At 38.5% G+C, this 26,330-nt stretch overlaps 5 protein-coding genes across 6 annotated transcripts; 2 read left to right on the top strand and 3 right to left on the bottom strand.

Moving 5' to 3' along the window:
- Positions 1-165: 165 nt before the first annotated feature.
- LOC140791922 (ras-related protein RABA1d) lies at positions 166-3,544 on the bottom strand. Its single transcript, XM_073142650.1, has 2 exons — positions 3,201-3,544; positions 166-1,070 (listed from the first exon to the last, which is right to left on the bottom strand). The coding sequence occupies exons 1-2, from the start codon at positions 3,419-3,421 to the stop codon at positions 638-640; spliced, it is 654 nt and encodes a 217-aa protein (XP_072998751.1). The 5' UTR covers positions 3,422-3,544; the 3' UTR covers positions 166-637.
- A 94-nt stretch (positions 3,545-3,638) lies between these two features.
- Positions 3,639-5,165, top strand: LOC140791920 (small ribosomal subunit protein mL103 (rPPR7)). Its single transcript, XM_073142648.1, has one exon. The coding sequence runs from the start codon at positions 3,703-3,705 to the stop codon at positions 5,083-5,085; it is 1,383 nt and encodes a 460-aa protein (XP_072998749.1). The 5' UTR covers positions 3,639-3,702; the 3' UTR covers positions 5,086-5,165.
- A 128-nt stretch (positions 5,166-5,293) lies between these two features.
- On the bottom strand, positions 5,294-7,949 carry LOC140791919 (G-type lectin S-receptor-like serine/threonine-protein kinase SD2-5). Its single transcript, XM_073142647.1, has one exon. The coding sequence runs from the start codon at positions 7,873-7,875 to the stop codon at positions 5,377-5,379; it is 2,499 nt and encodes an 832-aa protein (XP_072998748.1). The 5' UTR covers positions 7,876-7,949; the 3' UTR covers positions 5,294-5,376.
- Positions 7,950-9,071: 1,122 nt separating this feature from the next.
- LOC140792976 (probable sugar phosphate/phosphate translocator At1g06470) lies at positions 9,072-17,560 on the bottom strand. Its single transcript, XM_073144254.1, has 12 exons — positions 16,996-17,560; positions 16,715-16,884; positions 15,855-15,940; positions 15,684-15,733; positions 15,055-15,122; positions 14,460-14,560; positions 14,301-14,313; positions 13,826-14,010; positions 13,554-13,640; positions 12,776-12,870; positions 10,974-11,129; positions 9,072-9,697 (listed from the first exon to the last, which is right to left on the bottom strand). Exons 1-11 carry the CDS (start codon positions 17,424-17,426, stop codon positions 11,012-11,014), a joined length of 1,404 nt encoding a protein of 467 aa, XP_073000355.1. The 5' UTR covers positions 17,427-17,560; the 3' UTR covers positions 9,072-9,697; positions 10,974-11,011.
- A 3,920-nt stretch (positions 17,561-21,480) lies between these two features.
- On the top strand, positions 21,481-24,715 carry LOC140791871 (protein GRAVITROPIC IN THE LIGHT 1). Of its 2 annotated transcripts, none has more exons than XM_073142563.1 (2): positions 21,481-21,839; positions 23,089-24,715. In XM_073142563.1, exon 2 carries the CDS (start codon positions 23,197-23,199, stop codon positions 24,571-24,573), a length of 1,377 nt encoding a protein of 458 aa, XP_072998664.1. In that variant the 5' UTR covers positions 21,481-21,839; positions 23,089-23,196; the 3' UTR covers positions 24,574-24,715. The 2 variants fall into 2 exon arrangements, with proteins under 2 accessions (XP_072998664.1, XP_072998663.1); XM_073142562.1 differs by having other exon boundaries at positions 21,515-21,839; positions 23,084-24,715.
- The last annotated feature ends 1,615 nt before the right edge of the window (positions 24,716-26,330 follow it).

Here is a 26,330-nt window from a genome sequence, read left to right as displayed (position 1 = left end):
TTCTTTAATAGATCGTGAATTCTTAAGAGAAAGTAGAAGCCAGATCCGATGAAGGAGATATTGGTAATGAGGAGATGGCAAATAATGTTAATTAACCAATCTGCTGTAGAACTTTGCAACCATATCCCAAAATACATACAGCTGATTAGTTATAATACAAGGTAGTCATTCTGGAACATAAAAATTTCAGGTGCACAACCAAAGTTTCCATGACAATGTTTTGCACTATGGTACATAAAGATTACATACACTGCAGGAGGAAAACCCTTGCACTTCATTAACACTCTTGTGCAAAGCCAACATACTTTCCAATTTGCAGATTGAAAAGTCCCTGAGATGGTATGGTCTCACACGCGAATCAGACAGCCATATCCCTTAATACATCAATCAATCAATAACACCAAAGGTTCATACCGCAACAAATTAAACAACACTGTTGCCACAAATAGCACTAATATCCTTTTCTGTAATTGCAACATTACAAGCACATTATGCTAATGCATGTACCAAAAGAACCATTAGATCTAATTCAGCCAAATTCATAACATGACCTATATAACTAAATCAAACCTAATCAACCTCTCATGTTTCAACAGAAGTAATTGTAGAAACAGTCTAACCAAACGCGGGCACTAATCTAAGTTGAGCAGCAGCCAACTCTCTTTAGCGCGGAAACATCGTCCTTTACATCAATCCTCTCTCCTTTACTAGGCAAAGAAGAAGACGCATCGTCGCCAGCGTCAACTGCTTTTTTGCTCACGATATGATAGATCTGAGTCAGGACCTCAGCAAAAGCATTTTCCACATTTGTTGAGTCTAAGGCAGATGTTTCCATGAAATAGAGTGATTCCCTCTCTGCAAAAGCTTTCCCATCTTCAGCTGAAACAGCCACGAGGTGCCGAAGGTCTGACTTGTTCCCAAGCAATATGACCACTATATTCGGATCTGTATGATCTCTCAACTCACGCAACCAGCGCTCAGCATTCTCAAACGTAGCACGCCGAGTAACATCATAAACTAGCAATGCACCTACAGCTCCTCGATAGTATGCACTGGTGATAGCACGATACCTGAAGAAAGAAGACAGTTAACGACTTCAGAAGGCATGCTGATTATAAATATGCATAAAATATTCTGTTATTAGGCCTAGTAATAACTAATAAGCAAACTTTAATGTAGAGTTAGAGATAGTGGCAAACTAACAAGAAATAACTATGCCAAGATGGAATTTACCTACGGTACCAGATCAAGCAGACTGTCATAGCATCACATAGTTTTTTAAATTTTACATTGTAATGCACAGCAATCAGCATCTACAACTTCTTCTCTCAAAGGAGGTGCGAAGAGAATTCATATGGAATTTAGCCATTCTGATATATTCCTCTGCTTTTATGAATTTGCTCATCGAATGCTATGAATTTTCTCACTAATCCTGTGAATCTTTAGTGCTACATAATGGCACAAATATTAATTTACAAGATATGCAAGCACAGAAAGTTGGATTTACTTTGGCAAATTAGTTTGCAAATATGATATTTCTTCATAAATTTAGCAACAGCATTTTTCTGGGTGATATTACCCATGATATAACTTATGCTCTTCCGAGGAAACAGGACATAGGTTAAGGGCATACAATAACAGTTGCATATATTCAAGGGACTAAAGCAGAAAAAAAAAAATCCTTGGAAAACTGACATGGACTAGAAACAGAGCAAATATGGGCCTAAATGTCTTACATTTTTGAAAGTATTCTTGCAACAGTTGACAAGCAAATATCTTCAGTATACATGATATGTTCTTGGTATGACTATAATTGACATATCAACCATTTCCATATTCATTTTTAAATAGGATACAACATGCTGAAAGAACAAATAGAGGGAATGAAAGTAACAGTAAAGATTATTGAGATCAACCATTAGAAAAACTAGTTGAGACAGAAAAACTATTAAAGACACATACATATGCAACTAAGACTATTGAGTCCTTTACTTTAAAGCTGCAGAAATATTAAAATATAAGCACATAAAGATGTTAAACAGCTGGAAACCTACACCACTATACAATAAGGAAATCCAAAAAATTAACTACGAGAATTACAAATATTTAAGCTACAATTCAGAAATAAGAGTAAATATCTAATTCAAAAAAGAAAAAAGAAAAGAAAAGAAAAGTAGGACTTGCTTATACTTGTCCACAGATAGAGGTTCCAGTGTTACACATGGATGTCAGAGATAAGGGGTTTGAAGAGTTACTAGGATCTCAAACTATATAACTAGTTGAATATACTTGAAAAGCTTCTTTCAGGTATCAAATGGGGAAAAACTTACTGAAGTTATATGGTCTTGATATGATTAACTATTAGTCTCTTTTAAATATATGCACATCAGGATAGGTCTGTGCAAATTCATGTACTAAGTTGGTTCAGCCAGAAGTGTTCTAGACTCCTAGAATGCTTTTGCCAGGTATAAAAACGATAACTCCTAGCAACAAAATACATGACCTTCACCTCCCGGAATATGATGCAGCCATCCAATATTATTGCATAAAGAAAATGTGCAAGGGCAGGGAAGAAGGGCTTCCTAGAAATTTTAGGGAATTATGAGACCAAATTAAAATCAGGTATAAATTAGAAAAGAAAAGAAAAATCGAAGCTATGCCGTTTTATTATATGTACCCTTTACAAGGGTGCAAATTGAACTTTTGAAGATCATGAAAATTCTAGTTAAGGACAGATAATGCGAGGATAAATAAGTTTCTCAAAGTGAATTTTGAAACTTTCACCTTTTATTTTTCTAATGGATAATTACATTGACAACCCCCTCCTCAACTAATAAAGTGGTTACGCTCGATACCCCTAATCTCATTGATTCATTCCATTACAAAGTCCACCACAACCCGCCCCCCCCATGATGGATCCGTAGGAAATTGATACGCATTCGGCTTCATAATATATGATTTAAGCTCCACTAATCACCATATAACATGAGAATCTAAAACCAGATCTAGTTATACAGCTTACAAATGTATACAAGTTTTAAGCAGACAATTACAAAACTACTAAATAGTAGAACACAACCACAATCATAAGCCACCAATAAATAAAACCCGACACAGAATCCAACCAAGAAAACCAAAAGCCAAGTAATAAAAACACCAAACAGATGATGGGTATTCCTTAAAAACCAATAAAGTGCTACCTCTCTTGCCCCGCGGTGTCCCAAATCTGAGCTTTTATCACCTTCTCGTCCACATTCAAGCTCCGGGTAGCGAACTCGACTCCGATGGTGGACTTGGACTCGAGGCTAAACTCGTTCCTTGTAAACCGCGAGAGGAGATTAGACTTGCCGACTCCCGAGTCCCCGATTAGGACCACCTTGAAGAGGTAATCATAGTCGTCTTCTGCTCTATATCCGGCCATTAACTCTTCTCTCTTCTCCTCTTACGAGAAAACCCACAAGCCCTCTGAGCGCTCTCTCTCTAAAAACTTTGGAAGGGAAAAAAGCGGAGATTTCGATCTGGTTGAGGTGATGTTTCTTGTGGGGAAGTGACACGGGCCGAAAGGAGCGGCTTTAAACCCGACACGCCGTAAAGGTGAAATGACCGAGTTGACCTCATCAAGGAGTTATGGATTTGGGGTAATTTAGTCATTTGAAGTGATTCGTGCCGTTCGCGCTCCTCTCCCTCTCCCTTTCCATCGCAATGGCGAAACCCACCAAGATCTCACCTTTCCATCTCCCTTCCATCCTCCGCCTCGAGAAGAACCCCCTCCTTGCCCTGGACCTCTTCCGAAATCCTAACCCCTCCCCTTCCACGTCGAGAACCCCTCGCTTCCGCTACAGCGCTCGCTCCTACGACCTCATCATCACCAAGCTCGGGAAAGCGCGCATGTTCCCAGAGATGGAGGAGGTCCTCTCCCAGCTCCTCCTCGACACACGCGTCAGTCCCAGAGAGCCCCTCTTCTGCCACGTCATCTCCTTCTACGGCCGGGCCCGATTGGCCGACAGGGCGCACCACACCTTCGATCAGATCCCCTCCTTCCGCTGTCCCAGGACGATCAAATCCTTCAATTCCCTCCTCGACGCTTTCCTCCAGTGCAGGAATCTTGAGGCGATCCGATCTCTTATTCGCGATGTCGATGCGGGGGAGTTTAATCCGGACGCGTGCACTTGTAACATTCTTATCCGTGCTTTCCCAGACAGCGCTCGGTTCTTATTCGACGAAATGCGGAGGAGAGGAATTCCTCCCACAGTGACAACTTTTGGGACACTAATAGCCATCCTGTGCGATAAGTCGAAAGTACATGACGCATTTAGGGTTAAAGAAATGATGCTAAACTCTTACAACATGGAGCCTAACGCTCATGTATACACTACTCTTATCAAGGCCCTTTGTAATAAGAATGAATTGGATTTGGCTCTTAAGCTGAAAGAGGAGATGATGTCGGACAAAGAACTAGGCTTGGATTCTGCGGTGTATTCTACTCTTATCAGGGCGATGTTTCGAGCTGGCCGGAAAGGGGAGGTAGTCGATATATTGGAGGAGATGAAGAAGAATGGAGTAAAGCCGGATACAGTGGCATATAATGCAATGATAGCAGGGTTTTGCACCGACGAGAAGGACTTCGATGCTGCATTTGAGGTGTTGAATGAGATGGAGAAGAACGGATGTAAGCCGGATGTGGTAAGCTATAATATAATTATTGCTGGGTTTTGTAAGGAGGGAAGATGGAGGGAGGCATACGATTTGTTCGACGATATGCCAAGGCGAGAATGCCGGCGAGATGTGGTGAGTTACCGGACTCTATTTGAGGGTTTGTGTAATGCTAGAGAGTTTAAGGAGGCTGTTTTGGTGTTTGATGAGATGTTGTTCAAAGGGTATGTACCAAGAGCTGAGAGTTTGAAGAAATTCTTGGAGGGAATTAATGGGGAAGGTGATGGGGTTTCAGTGGAGTCAACTTTGCGTAGATTGGTGGAGGTGAACGCTTTGGAGCTGAGTATGTGGGAGAAGGCAGTTGGTGATGTCTTGAAGGATTCTCAACAGGGGAAGATAGCAGAGCTTGTGGACTGTTTGATTTTGGATTGAATAAACATTTAGTTTGTCATCTTACAAGTGTTATATCTATTTATTTACAAGTAAATATATAATTGCTATGTCTTTCTACCTTCGAATTTTTTGCATTATGTGTAATAAGCAAGGAGACAAAATTGCACCTCAAAAAAACAAATGAAACCAGAGAAATTTACTGAAATATTTCCTTCAGATGAAAGACCACATTGCACTTCAAAAAAGATTATCAAAGCATACGACATAATTTATTCATTTAAATGTAAGTACAGCATGCAACCGGCATTACCAGTTGTCACAAATCATATTTCATCTAGGACCTGATAAAAGTGATGCAGAAGGTGGAGGTGAGTCATCCAAGTAACCAGCTTTGCTAGTAATGCCTGGAGTCGTGATTACAAAATTGTAGTCTATGCTAGTCTCTACATCCATTGCACCTTCCAAGACCTTTACTACCATTGACATGGAAGGCCTCCTACTGCTATCAATCTGCAAACACCACATTGCAAGCTTGATAATTCGAATGGCTTCGTTCTCATGTAACTGCATATCGTTGCTATGATGGTCAACTAAATCCAGTAACCGACCAATCTTGGCCTTATCTTGCAATAAGCTAATTAGATGAACACCCCCTTCAGGCTGGGAGTGATCCAGGTTTTTTCTTCCACATACAATTTCCATAACTACGACACCGAAGCTATAGATATCAACCTTTTCTGTAATAATCGATGTCAACCACTCAGGTGCTAGATATCCAGGCGTTCCTCTCATTCTAGTCATCACATGGCTCTGATCTCTGTCTATTAGCTTAGATAGTCCAAAATCAGAAACCTTAGCAGTGAACTTATCATCTAGGAGGATGTTCTGTGGCTTGATATCCAAATGAGCAATTCTTTGCCTGCACTCTTCATGAAGATAGGACAGGCCTTTGGCTATGTCAGTCATGATCTTATGTCTAGTTTGCCAATCAAGAGGAACATTCTCATCTCTGTAGTAGATCCACTTATCCAGTGATCCATTGCACATATACTCGTAGACCAGAAGCCTATGGGATCGGTCGGCGCAGAAGCCAATCAACCTCACCAGATTGAAGTGATGAACACTACCAATTGTCTCAACCTCAGCTAAGAATTCCTTCTTTCCTTGACCGATGCCATCCAAGCGTTTCACTGCAATTCGATCGTCGCCTATCTTTCCTTCAAAAACAGACCCGAATCCTCCTTCTCCGAGCTTTGTGCTGAACTCCCAAGTAGCTACTCTCAACTCTTCAAAAGTAAACCTTGTCGGCATTCCAGGTACTTGATCAAGAAAGTCCTCTTCAGATGCCTCTCTAGATCGTCTGCGTACAAACACAAGGACAAGGGCAACGATGGACAACAAAACAAGGAAAGCTCCAAGCGAGGAACCTACCACAACTCCAACTCCAGCTCCCTTTTCCGTTGTCGAATTCCTCAGAGAAGAAGTTGAGGGGATGACCTGCACCTTAATGAACGCGGAAGAGTTATAATGAGTAACTTCGGGCCGATTCGTCTGCAACGAAAAGATCTGCGACGGCAAGAAGCAGCTACCGTGAGAGACATTTCCACCATACTGGAAAAGAGCAGCCTTGCAAGAACAGTTGTTTAGACAAGCCTGTTTGCAGCTCGTCTCACTGATCCCTTGGGGCAGTGCTGCATCAAGATCGATGTAATTGAAGTAAGAAACGTTGTCAAGAGCCAAGAGCTGGTGACCCTGTATAGATTGACAAGAAATAGAAGTCACCGCAGCGCAGCCGAGATTAGCTTGCCGATCATTCACCGGCCGGAAGTACTCCGCACTCGGGCAACTGCACTGCCCGTTCGAGCAAATGCCATACTGCCCGCAAACAGTCGGATAAGCGCAATTATCCGGGAAAACATTCAGGACGTCCATCACCATCTTCCAATCTGTCCTCCATTCATAAAGCCTCAGATGCCCATCAGACTCCAACCTCATATACTGCACCGAATCCGCCGGAGGCAAAGAGATCACCATGTCCGGCTCGCCTGGCTGCAAGAATAGCGCAAAGATCGCAAGGCTACCATTCAAGAAACTCACATACGTCGATCTATTCTCCGCTTTAGTCCCACTAATCCCTGTTTGAAAGTATAATTGCGGCGGACTCGAGTCGACAAACGCGTGCAACCCATCAGAGAGGACGGTGAGATACAAATCACTCTCTGTCCAATTCGTAGAAGAAGTGTTAGCTGTCAGTCTCATCCCTTGGCTAAGAGACTGCCCGAGAACTAAAGCGTCCGTAGGGTGTTCGAAAGATTGCCAAACCGCCAAATTGTTCCTGTCGACCAACACCAGGTTGCCGGACTCGGAGACGGACATGGAAACAACATTGCGGGACGAGGTATTCGTCGACCAGACGAGGCCGCCATCGAGGTCTTTAAGGACCAAGTCGCCGTTTGGGGTAAAATGGAGGGTGGCGTTCTCTTGCACTGGGCGGTGGCGGTTGGCGGACCAAACGACTTGGGGGATGGCGAGGGTTGGGTTGGTGATGCGGCCGCCGCTGTTGGCGTAGACAACGAAGGCCGCAAAGAAGAAGGAGGCGCAAGGGGAGGTGCAGAAAAAACCAGCGGCGAAGGAGGGGCCGAAGCCGGAAGGGTTAAGGCGGAGGAGGATGGCGCGGATGGAGGAGCCGTCAGGGTAGGAGACATGGTGGGGGAGAGAGGGGTCGTTGGTCCAGAGAGTGGAGAGGTTTGCGATTGGGTAGTCGAATGGTTGGGAATGGAGAGTCGGGAAGAAGAAGAAGAAGAAGAAGAAGAAGAGGGGAGGAGGCATAGGAATTTAGATCTCTCTGTAAACTGCTTGCTTTTTTGGGAAGAGTGGAAACTTAGTCACCAACAGCCGCGTTCTGGACTGTGGGGAAGATCGACGAGGGAAATGTATATTTTATTTTGTAGAGAAATTTACAGATTACACCCTGTATCTATATCCTATATTTTTACTATTTATAAATCATGTTGTATTATTAAAAAATATTGTGCCATTAGATTATTAGTTAAATTTAATTAAATCTCTAAGTTAAGTTAACTATACTAAAAAAATTATGAAAATATTCTCAATCAAATCATACTAAGGGCATTTTAGTCATTCTAGATATAAGGGCATTTTAATATTTTAAAAATAATATATCTCTACTTAACGAAATATTTTTACGATATTAGTTCAAATCTAACCTAGAGTATTTTTTGTACATATTCGATAAAATATATGACTTAATTTATAAAAAATAAAAATATAATGTGTAAATTATAATTTTATAAAAATAGTGGGTATTATATAGAGACACCGTACATTTTGTTTTTTTATTGTTATCCATAAGTTATACATTTTAATCTTATATTTTTCTTATAATGTTTCACTTTCATCTAATGACAATTAAAGAAATAAATAATATCTTATTACTTTTAATAAAAAATATAAAACCTTAAAATAGGATTTCTTTTCTATAGACAAGTGACAATTAAGACACGAGGGGTATTTTTTATAAGTTTTCCTATTTTAAATTTCCGTAAATCCCTATATAATATATTATTATTCATGGGAATACTAGGACCGGGTTTGTTGATTCCTCCAATGCTCGTTATCCATTGGGAATGCAGACCGAATGGATAGTTGACTTCTCTAATGCTCATTATTTAAAAACTAGTTGCTTTTGTTATCCTCCAATTAGTTTCACATCTAGATTCAAAAACATGTTTCAAAATACTTCCACCTGCCACTTTATGGAATAAATTGACAACATAGAACAAGCTTTAGTTTTGTTGAACAGTCAAAAGATGAAAAATTGGGAGGAGGAGCACTCCTGCATGAAGAAAAGGTCAATTCCACAACAAAATCAAGCAATCGAGTGTCTTCATTTTCCAATAGATTGTAAAAGTAATTCAAGTCACAAAGAGCAATTAAGTAATTGTAAGCAAACAATTGACTTCAAATTAAAGGATGTTGACCATCAAGGGCTAGATAACGACAAATTTAGACACAAAAAGCTACTGAAATTACTGTAGGACTAAGAAATTACAATCAATGTTACAGTTGGTGATGAAAAATATATGAGAAAAGGGCAGAGCTTATTCTCTGCTCGTTGGTTCTGTTTATAGACTACAAGGGAGTCGATTACAGTTCTCCAAGCCTGACAAACTTCATTATGTCTTAGTTGGAGGCTGGAAGCTGTACAATTCAACATATATCAAATGCATCTAACAAAAAATAAAAAAGGGGATCTAAGGAATGAAGAAACAATTGAATGGAACATACAGAATCTAACTCGCATAAATAATATGCAATCTCTTGTACTGTTGGCTCCAATTAGCATGGCAACAAGATATCCTTTGTCCTGTTGTTAACTTCAGACTTTCTGATTCTTCGGCAGTAGCTGTAGTAAACATATGAACAAGGACGACTCATGGAGAACATCCTTTGCTTTCAGGAGATGAGTGGAAGTTTGCAGCATAAATGGTGTGAAGGCTCTCTGCTCATGTGGAAATAGAGCTATTCACATGACTTCAACTTCCGCGCGTTGTTTGGAGATGACTTGCTCCATGGCTGAAACAATTTGAGTGACTAATAATCTACAAAAAGCATGAGGGCATAATTCCTCCTGTAGAAGTCATCATAAACATCAGTACAATCAATCGGTTGGGCTGAGGAAGCAGAAGAAAGGCATATGTAGATATAATTTTGTTAAGCTTTTTGTAAGAGAAAAAAAAACTATTATATATGCCCCATCATTTTAAATTGACTATTTAGTTGCCAAATGAAATTAATATTAGAAATGGATTAAATGTGGATGTCAAATATGGTGAGATAACATAGTGGTTTCATCAATAAATAAAGAGTAGAAAATGAGAAGGATAACTTTAGAGTACTTTTAAGTCCATATCCGTAGCCTAAGGAAGAAATGCAGAGAAGCAGGAGCGATAGAACTCCTATAATATATGCCATCAGATACGAATGCCAACCAACTAAATGATTTAGACTAGTGAACTTTGCCAGTTTAGTCAATTTAGCCAAAACTACTTATATTTAGAAGATCAGAGTTCTTATTATAAGTCTTGGGAGAGTTCAGAGAAATAAAGATGTTCAACACCTGATTAGCTCATATTTTGATCTTTGAACTTCAATTTTAATTTGAAAAAGATAAAATATATGAAAGATTAATCTACCAAAGAATCTACTACCATGAGTAAGTATCTTTGCATCATCAGCGCATTATTGAATTAAAAAGATACGACATGCAACATAAAAAGATAGTCAAGAAATAGCAATAAGGGAAGCGTAAATGCCTAAATCTTCTAGGGAAACTTGCTGCATGCTAGCAGGTAATTTCCATTGCAAATTATTAGTAAGCTGATTAGTGTCAACACCAACCGTAGATCTGGGACCAGTTGGTAGTTGGCCCCCACTTTGAAACATCGATTCTGTGTGGCTGGTGACTGGTAGCAAATTAATTTTCAGATTAGGGAGGTCTCAGAGATCATGTCAGGTTTATGAGACAAGCATTATTATCTTTTCTCCTAATAGGACAGATCCTTCCTTCCACTAGTTTTACTAAAGGATGGTAAATATACTTTTTGTCATCGGCTACCAAAAGATGGAACAGAATTGAGGATCTATTTTAATATTTCAGGCATTCTCTAGAAGAGGGCTTTAAAGTTTAAAGAAGTGTGCGCAGATACATTAGCAACACAAATAAATATTGTAATCCATCTCACACTCATCTGGAATTTAAATAAATTGGAAGCCCAGAGTGATTGAACCACTATAATTAGCTAACTCAAAGACCATCCTGTAATCAACAGAATATGCTTACAAAGATATCAACTTTCAAGGAGTTCTCAGGTTGTTTCCTTGGAAATTATGTAAAAGGATATTACCATTTGGAGTAGCAGCAGGGCTCCCACGATGGTGAGAATCAAGTGTCATCATCTTGAAGATCCAAGTCATCAAGGATAACATATTTTGCAGCTTCATTTGAAGAGGGCTCTACTTCTTCATTCTCTATCAGCTGGCCCTTCTTGTATTTCTCGTATCTGGAATTAATTATAAAACAAAATTACATATTGAAATGATAAAAGAACAATTCGATCCTTCATATTGATCCACGTTCAAAAAGAGAAGATACGATAGCACTTGATCTGGCATAAACTGATGTACTAAATTAAATAGAGATGAATGAACAAAGCAGATTGCTTTCAAGAGTCAAAATGAGAAAAAAAAATGTCTTGGAAAGTTCTGGAGATCATGTAAATAGCAGAGATGAACAGAATCACAGACAACATCCAAATAACAGATTCAAGGGTTCTATGTTTAATATTGGATCAAGACAGCTACTAAAAGGACCAATCACATGGTACAACGAGATACAGCAAAGAATTGAGGCATATAAAATGAAGTGAAAGTGAAATTTCTTGAGTTCGAAACATGAAAACAGATAATGCTCATTGCTCAATAACGTTGGTTTTGCCAACTGGATAGCAAGCCAAATGCTTTTCGAGCATTATATGCTAGTATGAAGCATGGATACATATACGGAATACGAATACGAATATGGTGATACGGTAAATCTTAAAATAAAAGGATATGATACGCATAGGATATATAGCTCATATATGTATATTTTTACATCCACACATATATATTATGAGCATGCTTGCATTTTCATAATTGGGGAATTCTATAATATTGTTGCATATGGTAATTTATATAAGGAGACCTCCAATTTATCCATTAAAAGAAATACCATTCATATACAAAAGTTCAGTATATTAAGCAGTATAAGATAAAAAAAAAAGCGAATTCAATTTATAAATTAGAAGAAATTGCCAATGTAACATGATTTCCTAATATAGATTATAAAATAAACAAGTGAACTCAATCTTTTCACAAATAATTCTACATCTGATAAGGAATGAAAGGTAATTGTCTCCTTCAATTTAACTCATATTGGTAGAAATCTCAAAAGTATCTTATAAGTCTAACAAGTATACGAGAAGTACTTTTATTTGTAAAAAAATTGGATACTTTAAGGGAGCATCCGACAAATATCTTATCCGATACAGATATGGTGAGAGTATATGTCTCTGTGTTTCTTAGTTAATGCTACAAAGATGCAAATACAGGAGCCAAATTAACCGATGAGCTGACATGGAACTACAGAGCATTTCGGATGACCATAAAAATTGCACATCATAGGAGATAAGAGGAGAAAAATCTATCACCAGTTTGAAAGAACTAAGAATGATTGCTTGTATCTTACAGGAAGGCAGAATGTTGGCACATATCCATGACATTCATGACTGCTAACATGACATAATGCTAGGCAGTTCTGTCCACAAAAGGTATTAGAGAACAAACATGGAGTGTTCTTGGTCACAAGAAAATAAGAAACTGGGAGTCAAGTATGATATACCGCTCAGATTAAGTCATGCATTCGAAACAAAGGGAAGTGTTAGGATAAGTGTAATAAATTTATCTAGAATTAAATGTATTTCTGTTCTAATGAGGAAAGAAATCTGAAAAGAAAAATCCTGGATTTATAATTTATCCATATTTTATACTTAAAACTGTATTAATGGTAAAAGAAAAAAATGCCTTTCAAATCACACAAGTATCATTTAGTTGTTCCAATCTCTGAGCATTAACCCCTACATATCAGAAGAAAGGTTTGTTCACTCACTTGTACCAGTTGAATAAGCTGACACCAAGCAGAATTGTGAGAAGCCCAATCCCCTTTAACAAGGTAAACTGGTCATGGAAGTAAAATACAGCAACCTGGAACAACATTGATTGAGAAGATATAAATACATTAGATTTTTGCATTTTTCAACATACCTAAGATATCATTACCAAAGGAAAACAAGAATGTCACATACCATGTTGTCAAAACATTGAGTGATGCATTCAAAAAGAGAAGTGATAAAGTGGTGGAACAATTCACTTCTTGTTTATTACTTCTTCTGGGTTTAGCATTTAAATGATTAAGTAGTGTTTGGCATGACCACTTCATCATTTATTCCTACCATTTAGAAGATTAAGGAGTCACCATGAATACATGTAAGAAATGAAACTTATAATTTGTATATGGTAGAAAAATTTTCAACGTATGGGTTGTACTCCTTCTAAAGGTGAAGAAAAATTAGGATAACCTCAAAAATATCGCAACTTTCATATATTTCTTTTGAAGAAGTAAGCAGGGTTGTTATTTGAGCCTTTCTCTGATTGTTCCGTCTTCTAACTTTTACAAAAAAGAATCCTTTTATGTTAAGCAGATGCAAACCAGACTACCAGACAGTCTGGCTATAGATGGCCCACCATCCACCATATTTACATTTATATGTAGATAAAGTTAAAATAAAATATAGAAAGTTAGAATGAATTTACACAATTGCAGGAAGTCAAATAATATAATGCAATTTCTTCAAGAACAATCTGAATCAAGAGTTGTCATCTCTTACCAAAATGGTAACAGCTTCCTTTACAACACCTGCTATTGTTACAGTTACTGCACTTGTTGCTGATACGAGAATATACTCCGTTAAAACCTGCAATTGATGAATGAGTCTCATTTACTAGTACCACTGATAATGCAATATATATCATCTTAATAAGAAAATACTTGTTTAAGAATGAACATGTGTACATTATAACATTAAGATGGCTATACATTTACTTATGCAAATATCGATGTATGATAGAAACATCTTTGAACCAAGCATGCAATGATTACCATGAAAAAGGCTAGAGCTCCCCCAATTAGCATCAATAAGCAACTCCGTACAATATGCCATGGATTATCAAAATATACATTTGTTTCAAAGTTATTCCAAGGATCCATTGCAAGAGAAAGGATTAAAGTTGCCACTGCCATCACGGGAGTAACATTACTCATAAGGGTAATTGGATCCTTAAGACCTGCATTTCACCAAAAGAACATCAGAATGTACCCATAATCTTGTATGTCACATTTATGGAGATATCAACAGGTGAAAATGAAAAACAATTTTATCGCATTTCAGGCGTAGTATGAGTCAAGTTTAAGACAAGTTGCAGAAGTAATTGCTTCAACTTGCATGCAAATCTGATTAGATAAAGAAAGAGAAATCAACATAGGCACTCATGTGTGCACATGAATTCACAATATTCATCCTCTAGTAGATTAATAGTTACAAAGACATCTAAATAGAGCAGGGTGGACTGCTTACCATAAGCCTCTTTCTTCATGTCAAGTTCAAATCCGCGTACAAGAAAACAGAGCAAAACATCAGAGTAGGAAGAGAACACTAGGAAGTTGGTTATAAAAGAATAACTTGTAATTAATACGCTTAAACAAAGTTGCCATAAATGGGAATCTATAGCCACACCTGCAAAAGAATCTGAGTCATGGACCAACGGAAGCCCGACATAACCGCAGCAAGCATAACAAAAATGAACCCCCAGAATTTGAATTCTGTCTCCTTGGCAACTGAGAAGAATATTATCAGTCAATACTTATTATAGAAAGCCAACTAAAATGTTATACATTCAATTGTAACACTGCATCAGCTAGCAACACAGTGCAAAATTATCAGACAACCATATACATATGGACAACAATAGTTCAAGATTCATTAGTTTGACTTTTGAGGTCATTTGTGTAAGATCCATGCATATCAAGTCCAATAAATAGGTTTTAGCAAGAAAGAAATAATCAATTTGAAAATGTGTACAGTCAAAATAAGGTGCGACACTGATCACATTTTGATCAACTTAACCCTCTTTAACCCTAAACTGCTCTAATTCATTACACCATCATCTGCATAATCTTTGTCGCTTGAATGATGAAAACATATTCACTATAAATGGAATACTATGATGCTATGTTCGGAACCAAACTTTTAATATTAGCAGAGTACATGACTATATACTTTTTGTAAAGAGAAAGCTAATGTCAATAGTTTGTGAAGAGAAGTTACACACCTGTTAATAGGACTCCGACGGAAATAACCAATATGATTCCTAGAAGCCTGATGCTGGGAGTCTCCAACCTTACAAAGTTGAAGGCAACTTCTGATTAGCTAAACCATGATTTATTTAAAGAAACAAGGAAAACTGAAAGAGAGAAAGATATTCATTAGATCAACTAAATTATGACCTTAGCCTCAATATTCATATAGGAACAAAATACTACCACACAAAAGCAGAAGACAACGAATACCCAAGATATAGAAAATGTCAAGCATACGAATTTCATGTGCGAACTTCAAGTACACACAGCAAAGAAGGATCTTGCATACTGTAATACTGGTATAAAGAAAAGGCTGCCTTTAGGTCCAGCTATATTTTTCAGTTCAGATTTTCGTCTGTCACAACCCCTCTCTAAAGCCACTTCAACTGGAATTATTACGTGTGAGAAATAGGAGATATATGGAATTGGAAAACTTGGTATACACTAAGTACACAAAAATGTTGATCTACAAATTTGATCATTAAAGGTCCAACAAACATTTATTTAAAATATAAATGGACAAGAGTAATAGTTGCAAATGGAACCTGCTTAGAGAGAATGTAAAATACAAGCTAAATTTAGCTGATCCATCAAAACTTACCTAAATGCAAAAGCAAACAGTAGAAGAAATATCGGGGAGGCTGATTTACACTGCATAAGATGGTTAATGGAAAAACAAGCACCGGTCAAAAAAAAAAAAATTCCCAACTAGTACAGTAACAAGAATGAATTGAAAGGAGATTTCCTTATAAATAAGAAAAGAAAAACAAACCATTGTTGCAAAGGTTACAGATATGAAAACAAGAGAAGCATTGCTTAGGTTTATGTCCAGTGCAGTTCCAAGAGCTGTTGGCACAACTGCAAAACATCAAGTCCATCTGTAGCATTAGTGATTAGAAAGCTTAGAACACATATGCCTCTTCTTACATCTCAAGACATAAAATAGGCAAATCTAGTTATCGTCAAGACATGCTCAATAGACAACCATAAAATGGCATAAATAATTTACTCTCAAAACAATTTTCATAAGATGTAGGAAGATAGATATCTTGGGGTATGAAAAATTTACATCCAATTTTCAGTAGCTCTAATATAAGCATATCTAACATCCCACACCTTCTATTTCTCCACAAGCAATAGGTCAGAGGCTGATCCTTATTAAGTTAAAGCAATTACCAGAGGCTGAAATATCATGTACAAATGAAAAGATCTTTTCCGCTCAGCATTTCACAATAATTTTATCTAAGGGACATGAAGACATGAGAGGAAATGACTAGCAGAGTAATGATCCTTTTCCTATTCCCATTGGATCATAAATTTACCATGTAAGCATGGAATTTGATTAAACAAGAACATATGCAATTGCTCGATTATAGATTTCTCAAAATTTAAGAAGGTAATTCTGTACTTTGTCACAAAAAAATCTATAAATCATCAAGACAATGAAATTATGCATCCCATGCTGACTCTCTGAACATTATTGATTTCATTAGCAAGTAGCAATATTTGAATCCTTATCCAAAGTTTTGACTTTAGCCCATACAAGCAGAAACAATTAAGTCCATGTCTTTCCAACAGACAAATATGTAAACCTTCTAGAATGAATATAAGGAAACAAGAGTAGATCCATACCTCTAAGGAAGTAATCCTTCCATGTCATTTTTACGCTACTGTCAGCTCCTCTGGACTGGAAGCACACAATGATCTTCGACAAAACAGCTTGTAACGTGAAGTGGAAGGTATTCATCAACAATGGGGCAGGAAACTTTCCCAATTTTTCCCCTAAAAGCGTCTTATTATACCTAAACCAAAAACAAACAAAAACAAAAAACAAATCAACCAATTAATATCACTCATCTAATCATCTCACTGGCGCATTTCAACAAACAAGAAGCTGAGAACCTAGCACTTACAGCGTCAAACAAGTACTGAAGGTATACCAAACCAAGATATAGAACAGGGTCTTGAGTACAACAACCGCCGAGATGGAATTATGGGCCGCTTGCTCCAACGATTCCAGCTTCGCCATCGAATCACTCGTATGAATCCCATTCTCCACATCAAAAGAAGCGACCTTTTTCCCATTGGCATCCCCCTCGTGACCATTCGAACTCGAATGCATGCTCCTCTGCCGGAAGAAATTAGATCTCGGCGAATCCCCGTCTTGGATCAACGGCAACTCGCCGTTCTCAACTCCTTCCATTGAAGTGTCCTCGCAGGATCTCCCCCGCGAGAAGGATGCATCTCTCTGGATTGCAGGGTTCGAGTCTTCGAGCGCGGCCTCATCCGCGCTCGTCTTAGCCAATTCCCCCTGCTTTCCCAATTCGAGATCGCTATCCCCCATCTGTTCTCGCTTGTCTAGATCTCAAAACGCCATATAAACGTTTCAAAACGGGAGTCGAAGGCGTCTGAGATCGATCTGATTCAAGACGATATCTTCCTGAACCCCAGCGATGTTGGAATTTAGGATTGGGTTGACGACGTGAGCTTTTGGTTTGGGTGTCGTTGTCGCGGGCAATCCAAGGGAAGGTAGTCGGAAAAATAGATAGATTTGAGAAAAAGAGAGACCAGCTATTGGAACGTTTAAACGCTGAAAGGACAGAATAGTCCTCCGCATATATTCTTATCTTCAAAACTGCCCCTCTCCTTCTTCTTGGGTGTTAATCCACTAATTAGTAATTACGATTAGTTCCGTGTCTTGACTTCTTGTGATTATTTAATTTATGGTGTCATTAATTTTTAGGTTGTCTGATAAAATGTTGGCGGTTTACTTGGGAGTAGAGCTATTAATCTAACTCCTTAATATTTGACCGGAAATTATACAATATATATTAAGTAAGTTTGTTGACTTCTAAGTTTCTAGGGGAAGGGCATTTGGGTCCTTTCCTTGCTGCATGGGCCGTGGCACTATGGCCCATGGCCATGAGATAGTTGGTGGTTTGATAGAGTGTTGGCATGATGTGGATGGATGGATATATATATGTATGAATAAACTCACCTGCTACCATATATTAAACAGTCATTCCAGCGATGATGGTCTCTTTTGATTTTTCTCATTTCTTTTAGATATATTTTTTTTCAAAAAAAATATTTAAAACATCATAATTGACACCATAAATTTTTTTCAATTATTATTTATATGCCATTTGTTGCCTTTATTTGAATAGGCTAAGATGGTATCCTGATTTTTTGGTTTAATTGACATTTAAAATGTAAATATCCCAACATGGAGCAATTAATATAAGACTTATTTCCCATGTCATGGATTGTCCCTGTGTTCCCATTACCCTTAAAATACATTTGACTTGATTAGTAAATCCTCCTATAATCCTAAGGGCATGATATTTTTGTGGAGGTTGTGACAAAATAAAATTCAAAATTACACACATACCTTGTACCTTCTTCACCTTATTCTATTGCATTGATTTCGTTGTGCTATGACGAAGAAATGAAACATTTTGGTCTCTCTTTCTTTTCTTTTCTTTCTTTCACACCTCACCTCTGTACTAATCTTAAATATCGATTTATTTTTCCTAGAATTTGGATACAGTAAGTAACTCACCGGATTAGAATTTTCATTACAAATTAGGAGATATTTTGTTCATAATGGGCTTGGCCAAGATCTCAAACTTGGGCCCTAGCTTGGGCCAGCCCAAGATTGTGTCTCCCTCTCAGCCCAAGAAAGAATTCAAATTGGATTCAATGCTTAACTTCTATAACGTGTGGGCCATCTATTTCAACTCTTGACCATATTAAACTATCAAAATTTTATACTTACGAGTCATATAAACAAGTTATACACAAATTATTTAAATTTATATAAATTATTCAATAAATTTTATATTCTAAATATACTATTAAATAATGGTATATTAATTTTAATATTTTTAATTTAATATTCTCTCTTATCTCTTTCAAAATATTTATATTTTATACTTTAAATTTAGAATGTTGGTAACATGAGGGGGGGGGGGGGGGGTTTGAAAATTGAAATAAGGCCATTGTCATGTTTTGGATGAATTAGTTAGAATAAAGTTGAAAATGAATCATTGTTATAACGTAATGCATAAATAATATATGTTTTAAACTTTTAGTTAGAAAGATTTTGGTGCCTGTAATGTTAACATGTATGAATAGGCTGTTAGTGTAATTGTCTGCTATTACTTGTCTTTTGTTTGCTGGTTTACTCGTCAAACACATTATCAATTTTGTTTCATTTGTGGGCTTACAATAAGACAGCAGTGGCTATCTACATGGTTAAAGCTACAAGTCCATACTATTTGGTACATATTAAGGGGGGTTAAGGCATGTTGCTTTGAGATATGCGCTTAAAATCACAAAATATAATTATAGTCACCGTATAATATTTCGTATATTATAATAATAACCACTATCATGAAAGTAAGAGAGTATTTTTGTCTATCAAATTTACATATTATTTATTTTTTTTCTTAATACATATTTTTCACTTTCATATCACATTATAAATAATAAACATATTTTTAGAACCAAACACCACATTATTTTAGTTTAGTCAAACGATACTTAAATCAAAACTGAAAAATAAGGCTAACTAATATACTTCAAAAACCAAGCAAGCACAATAATAATACCCTTAATACACAGATAAATATGACGTTAAAAATTGAAAATATATTAAATATAGAAAAAATAAAACCATGTTGTCTGTTATAAGTTGTTCATCAAGATCTAACTACCAAACTACAGTGATAAGTTCATATCAAAAAGATTGATGGGACAAAAAGGATCCAGAAAGCAAAACTCCAAAATCCAATCTAAAACATCAAGACTACTTTCCAACGCCAGCCTTCATGCACCCAACGCCACTAACTTAGCCGAAATAATGAAATCTCGTCTTTTTTCGGGTCCACGAGAGCGCACAACCCCATCCTGCCCAATAAAAAGCCATGGATTCAAGACTATCTTTTGTTTGATTTTGACACTAATGCCTATCGCCATGGACCTCTTTTGTCCCACATAACTTGTCTCGCATAAATGGTAGGTTAGAAAAAGAACCCAATAAAATAAAACTTATACCTGATTATTTTTTTAAAGTTATATTAACAATACATACAAACAAATATATATATATATCATGTGCTTTACCTACCAATTGAACCATCACTGTTAAACAGTAGTATCACCGAGGTTCGCAAATGCGGGGTCTGGTCATAGGAAACATTAGATTGTAGCCCTGCCAACTTGTGAGCATGAGCAATTATTAAAGCCTTGGAAGCTAAGGAGTTAAAAGACAGAAGAGGTGTACTTTTGTCAAACCGCGATTAAAGAGGTTAATGTTGTCAGTATTTCTGAGTTTAAATTTAAACAACATTAACTCGTTTTAAAAAAAAATATATAAACAGCGTGTTAGATCTTGGATTTTGTATATTATTCAAAAATTAATATTGATTCTATCATCATGAGCCCAGTTGGAAATTGGAATAAAAAGGGCTTGCTAATCTAATGCCTATGAGAGTATGAGGTCCTCTGACATGATTATATCTTGTTCTCTTTCGTGTATTATTGTATAATAAAATGGTAGCGTTGTGAGATTTGGTTCCGAGTAGTTCCATCATTGCACCATATATATTATTATCATAGACGAATCTATTGACAATGTTCAACGTCACGCAGGTATTTTTAAGAATAAAACAACGCGTTAATTCTTATACTATGGAGAGATATCACGACAAGGGCTATATGAACTGTCATGTAGCTGAAAGAAATCAACTTTATTCGTTTATAATATTAACGTGCCATCATCCTGATTCTAATTGCTAGAAATTTTTAACCAAATTAATATTTATTATACGAGTTTTCTTTTAAGTACCCGATCTTGGATCCAATTTTACAGTAAACTCCTAAAAATTAGACAAATTTGTATATAACTTCTTATTTTCTTTAAACCAAACTGTTGTTTACATCTTATTTTCTTCTAAAAATATCACTTGTAAAAATATTTTGTTAAATATTTTATATTTAAAATGACTTAAATACCCTCAGTGTGATTTGGTAGAGAATATTATTATAATTTTAAAAATATTATATATATATATATATATATATATATAGTTGTTAAATTATAAAAAATATAGGAGGTAAAATGTAATTTTATAAGAATGCAAGTTTTTCTGAAAATTAAAATGGAATGAGAGTGTACTTTTTCTTTAAAAAGTGAGTCGCGCCTAAAAACTCCTCCAGTCCGTTGGTTGCCTCTGCGACTCCAGCTGGACGACAGTCCTTCCTTTTAACTTACTCCGAGTAAAAGAAAAAGAAAAAGAAAACATTTTTTACAAAATTAACCCCGTTCAAGAGTATAACATACCCGATTTACCAAATAGTCCCTTTATTACTAAATTACCTCAGATTTCTCTCGCAGGCAAGGGTAGTATCGGTAATATGAGTAGATGCATCAACACCAATGAGTAGGGTTTTTAATACCGACGCTGCGTTTCCCTATTCATCTGTGCGCTTTCCCTGTCCCCTTTTCTCACTTCCCGCGCCCCTTTCTCTCTCCACCCGTCCTTTCCAACCCCTCACTTTACTCTCTCCTTGCCGCTTCTGCTCTCCTCCTTCAGAAATTTACACTCGTCGCATCGGAGGAGATTTGATCCAGAGAGAGATAGAAGGCGAAGCGAGCCCAAGGCTCCATTTTTGACTCGTTTCCGCCGTTGACGAGGTCGGAAGAGGTGCGAGAGAAGCTCCCGTCGCCGATCCTTGATCCTTGATCCGGCTGGTAAGCTCCCGGTTTCTAAATCCAATCAACTGCATCCTAGGGTTTCTCCCTTTCTTTCCATAGTAGGTTATTTCTTATTTGCTAAACGAAGCCTGAGTGTGAACTCGCCCAATCGCATTCCGAGTTGGGAGAAGTGGAAATGAATGGCATATGAGTAATAAATTTATTCCCTGTATAGTAGTAGTGTGTAGACTGGGTTGGATGTCCTTATCATTTTTCCTTGGTGAACCGCCTTGCCTTGTCGGATTCGGGGTTAATTATCTCAAACTGCTGTTGTGGCACGTGATCCCGGTGGTGGTACGTGCGAAGTATGACAAACAACAAGAGGCATCTCGGAGATATAGACAAACCGTTTTGGTTTCACCATTAAATTAAGCTCCCAAAGACGTCTTTGTGGCTTTCTAAGTTGGCTCCATTAGCAATATGGTGTAGAATGGCAGCGATCCTGTGAGATGTAGAAGAAAAGTGTTGGCTTTCCACTCTGCAAATTCATGCCGACATCTCATTGGTTCCATCCTGGTAGGAGTGTTGCATTATGTAATTAGGTCCACTTTGTAGGTATAAAGCAGTCAGGGACTACGCTGGTCCCGGTATCAGGACATTGTGCCTTAATACCACGTAGTAATTGTAACAACTATCCTGGTAGATTTCGTAGTTCTAAAATGTAGTTAGAGATTATCTGGAATTTTCTCTAGTCAAACAATTTGTTAAGGGTTATACTTGATGTATCAAGTATTCATTATTGTGACAAGGAGTGGGCTGTAAGTTATAACCATGTAGGTTGTAGTCGAGATCGTCTGGGCTACTACTGATACATGTAACCCAAATCTAATAATAAACTCTGACAAGCGAGCACGGTGTAGATCAATGTCCCCTCTTTTGTTATTTCTTACCAGCTGTTTGACACCAGCAACATATTCCTTATTTTTTTTTAAGAACATATTCCTGATTTCTCTACGCCAAAAATATATCAAGAACTTTACTAGCAAGTACCGTATTATTTCTTTATTTATTTAAAGGGAATATGAAGCTAAATTATTGATACCTTTATATATATATAATATATATATATATATATTGCCGTTAGTACTACTTGTCTACTTTCTTTTATTCTTTTTTCTTTCTTTTTTTCTGAAGAAGAAGAGTACTACGTGTTTACTCATCGCTCCCTTTCTGCATTTCCTACCCCCTTCCTCTTTTCGCCATTTCCCCACCTCAAAAATTTCTTTTTTTTTTTTCTGAAGGGCAGAATAATATTGGGAGGTCTGAGCTCTCCACCACTCTCCTCCGGTCCTCTCGGTTTCTTCTTCTTCTTCTTTCTTTCTTGTTCTTCTTCTTCTTCTTGCTTTAGAGGAAGATGGAGTCCACGAGAACAGCGGCGCCGCCCAACCTTGGCACCATCGCGAAGGCCATCACCAAGCTCCGCCGCCTTCGCCGTCACGACGACGACGGCATTGAGAAGCTCAAGTTCTCGGCCAACATCGGAGACTTCCCCACCAAACTCTGCGACCACCACCGTCTGGACTCCTTTTTCAATCCCGAAGCCGATAAGCATCAACTCAGTAAAGAGAGAGAAGCGATGGACTCCCTTCTTGCGAACCTCTTCGCGAGCATCTCCGCCATTAAAGCGTCCTACGCTCAGCTCCAGTTCGCCCAATCCCCCTACGACCCGGACTCGATCCAATCCGCCGACGCCGCGGTCGTCGCCGAGCTCAAGCGCCTCTCCAATCTCAAGAAATCCTACATCAACAACCAGCTCCAGCTCCAGCTCCCTTCCCCCCTCGCCGTCCAGATCGAGGAGCAGCGGAATCTACTCAAGACCTACCAAATCACCACTCGCAAGCTCGAAACCGACCTCCAGCTCAAGGACGCTGATGTTCGATCCCTCCAAGACCAGCTCCTCCACTCCGAGAAGCAGCACCGAGCTGTCGAGGCCCGGCTTTACCCAGGCCGATCGCTCGCGGCTCTCGACGATCTCCACCTCTCAGGCCTGAACCCGACCCACTTCCTCACCGCTCTGCGGTATGCTTTCAAGTCGGTGAGATCCTTCGTTAAGCTTATGACAAAAGAGATGGAATCTAACGGCTGGGATCTCGACAACGCCGCCGCAGCTATCCATCCCGCAGCGCGTAGGTCAAAGCCCGGGCATCATTTATTCGCCTTCGAATCCTATGTCTGCAACAAGATGTTCTCCGACTTCCATCGGCGTGATTTCAACCTCACCTTTTTGGAAGAGAGATCGAAATGGGATGGACGAAGGTTTTTTGAGGAGTTCACCCTACTGAAATCGGCAAATCCGAAGCAGTTGTTTGATTCGGAGTTTGGGAAGTTTTGTACCACGAAGTATCTGTCTTTAGTCCACCCAAAAATGGAAGCGTCCTTCTTTGGGAACCTCGAGCAGAGGGCTCTGTTAAGCTCCGGAAGGGGGTTTCCGGAGTCGCCGTGGTTCGCCGAGTTTGCCGAGATGGCGAGGCGGGTGTGGATCCTCCACTGCCTCTTCTTCGCGTTCGAATCCAAGGACGAGGAGGGAGGAGGGGCGGTCGGTTCCATATTCCAAGTCCGGAGCGGTTCCCGGTACTCGGAGGTGTACATGGAGAGCCTCGTCGAAGAGGAGGGCGGCGATGACTTCGGCGGGAGGCCCACTGTGGCGTTCACCGTCGTGCCGGGGTTCAGGGTGGGGCGAACGGTCATACAGTGTAAGGTCTACCTGTCATCTCGCGGCGGACGGTCGTGATCAAGTTTCTTGTCGGGCTTCAGGTGCTCGTGCTCGTGCTCGTGTGTAAGGGGTTAGTAGTAGTTTGGTAGGCGTAGATTACTCTAAACGGCTATGTACAATATATTATCCTAATATAATATGTAGAGCGTTTTTTTGTTTCCCTCTCCCTCTCTCATATGCATTACATCACTCATATAATGACAGGCTACGGAGACATAATTAAAATTTGTTGATTAAAAGAGAAGGATACTGGTAGTTGAGGAATTAGATTAGAATTTTTCCAGGTGGGTGGGCATGCTCTCAAGGTGTAATATTATGGTGGGTATAACTGGGAAGATGTGGACATATATACGTATTATTAGACCATGTCCCTGTCCGTCGACATCGCGGCTAGTGTGGAAGTGCCAAAGGCCAAGGCCCAAGGGTCAGTTTTCGTATGCTTCTTGTGAATTGGTATTTACTTGGTGGTTTGTGTTTCAATTCTGAGCTTGCTCATCTTTAAGGGAGACAGGGTACTTTGTCACGACCGCTATTCTCTGTTCGATTTTAGCTCGCCCAATTCAAGAATTAGTGTGCCAATCCTGTGAGCTAAATCCATGCTTTGACCAGTCTTTGTTGTCAGTTGGATGCTGATCGTTCGGTGTAGGCTGCCTACCGGACAAAAGACATGGATAGCTGTTGAAATTTGAAACTCTTGTTATCGTGAAAAGCGTGATTAAGTCTATAAAGGACGGCAGAGATAATAATATAATATTGGATTTAAAGTGAAGGACAACTTTACTTTGCTTCGAAAAGTCCCCGTTTTACTGGTTGCATTTCCTCATGTCTAAATAAGTTGCGATGGTACAACGTCCTCACCAAACTAAAGGCTTTGGATGGGTGGGCTGCTTTTGGTGGCCTCAAACTTGGCCCAGCCCGATGGGCCTCAAACAGTCTTCCAGCCTCGCTCTAGAGATTCTTTATGTTGGAAATTATAACTATGCTGGATAGTAGGTTTGACAAGAATTGTTAAAGATCTCTTATTATTTGCAGACATAGTTCATCAAGAACTACGCTTGACCACAGCTGATGTCACAAGCTCAACATAATTAATATTTCTGGGTTCTGAGACCTTTGAGATTTGGAATTTAACCGCAACAAGCAAACAGCTCCCGAAAAGTTGAAATTTACCTGACCTTATTCTCGGGTTCTCAGACTTTGAGATTTGGAATTGCTAACTACTTATAACCAAGTTTAACCCTAAATTGCTAGTTAATTACCAAAGGTTATGCCTACGTGATTTCCTGTTCCCCTAAAATCTGGCTAACGTTGGAAGTTGTTAGACGCTAGTTAGGGCTTTGAAAATAAAATAAATGAGCAGTTCAAGCTGGGGCAAATTCAAAAATAATTTCAAATTGAGTGTGCGACCGAAGCCGGCTCGGTTAGCTGATGCTAGTTTGGAGAATTATTTGCAGCAAAAGGGAAGATAGAGATTGAAAGGACGTGCCTGACTTTCGGTTTAGCCTAGGGTGAATGTGGGATCGGCTGTTCCACTAGTTTTGGCATGTAGCCTGGGATTGCTGCCATTTGCCTTAATATGATCATGGTCGTCATTGTCATGGATTACCGTAATGTCTCTTGCAGTGTGCTTAATTTCTCACAGTCGTGTAATCTGAGATACACATCTCTGAGGATTTTCCTACAGAGACCAGAGTACGTTTACTTTTTTTGTCAGAATTGCTCAAACAATCATTTGACATCTTTCTGGACTATTTTCAGCCCATACTTGTGCACAA

The sequence above is a fragment of the Typha latifolia genome, chromosome 7, assembly GCF_019914945.1.
Source record: "Typha latifolia isolate L0001 chromosome 7, TyphaL0001v2, whole genome shotgun sequence".
In the NCBI taxonomy this organism is placed as follows: domain Eukaryota; kingdom Viridiplantae; phylum Streptophyta; class Magnoliopsida; order Poales; family Typhaceae; genus Typha; species Typha latifolia.
Note: the sequence above shows the minus strand (reverse complement) of the source record. Positions and strands in the feature narration are given on the sequence as shown.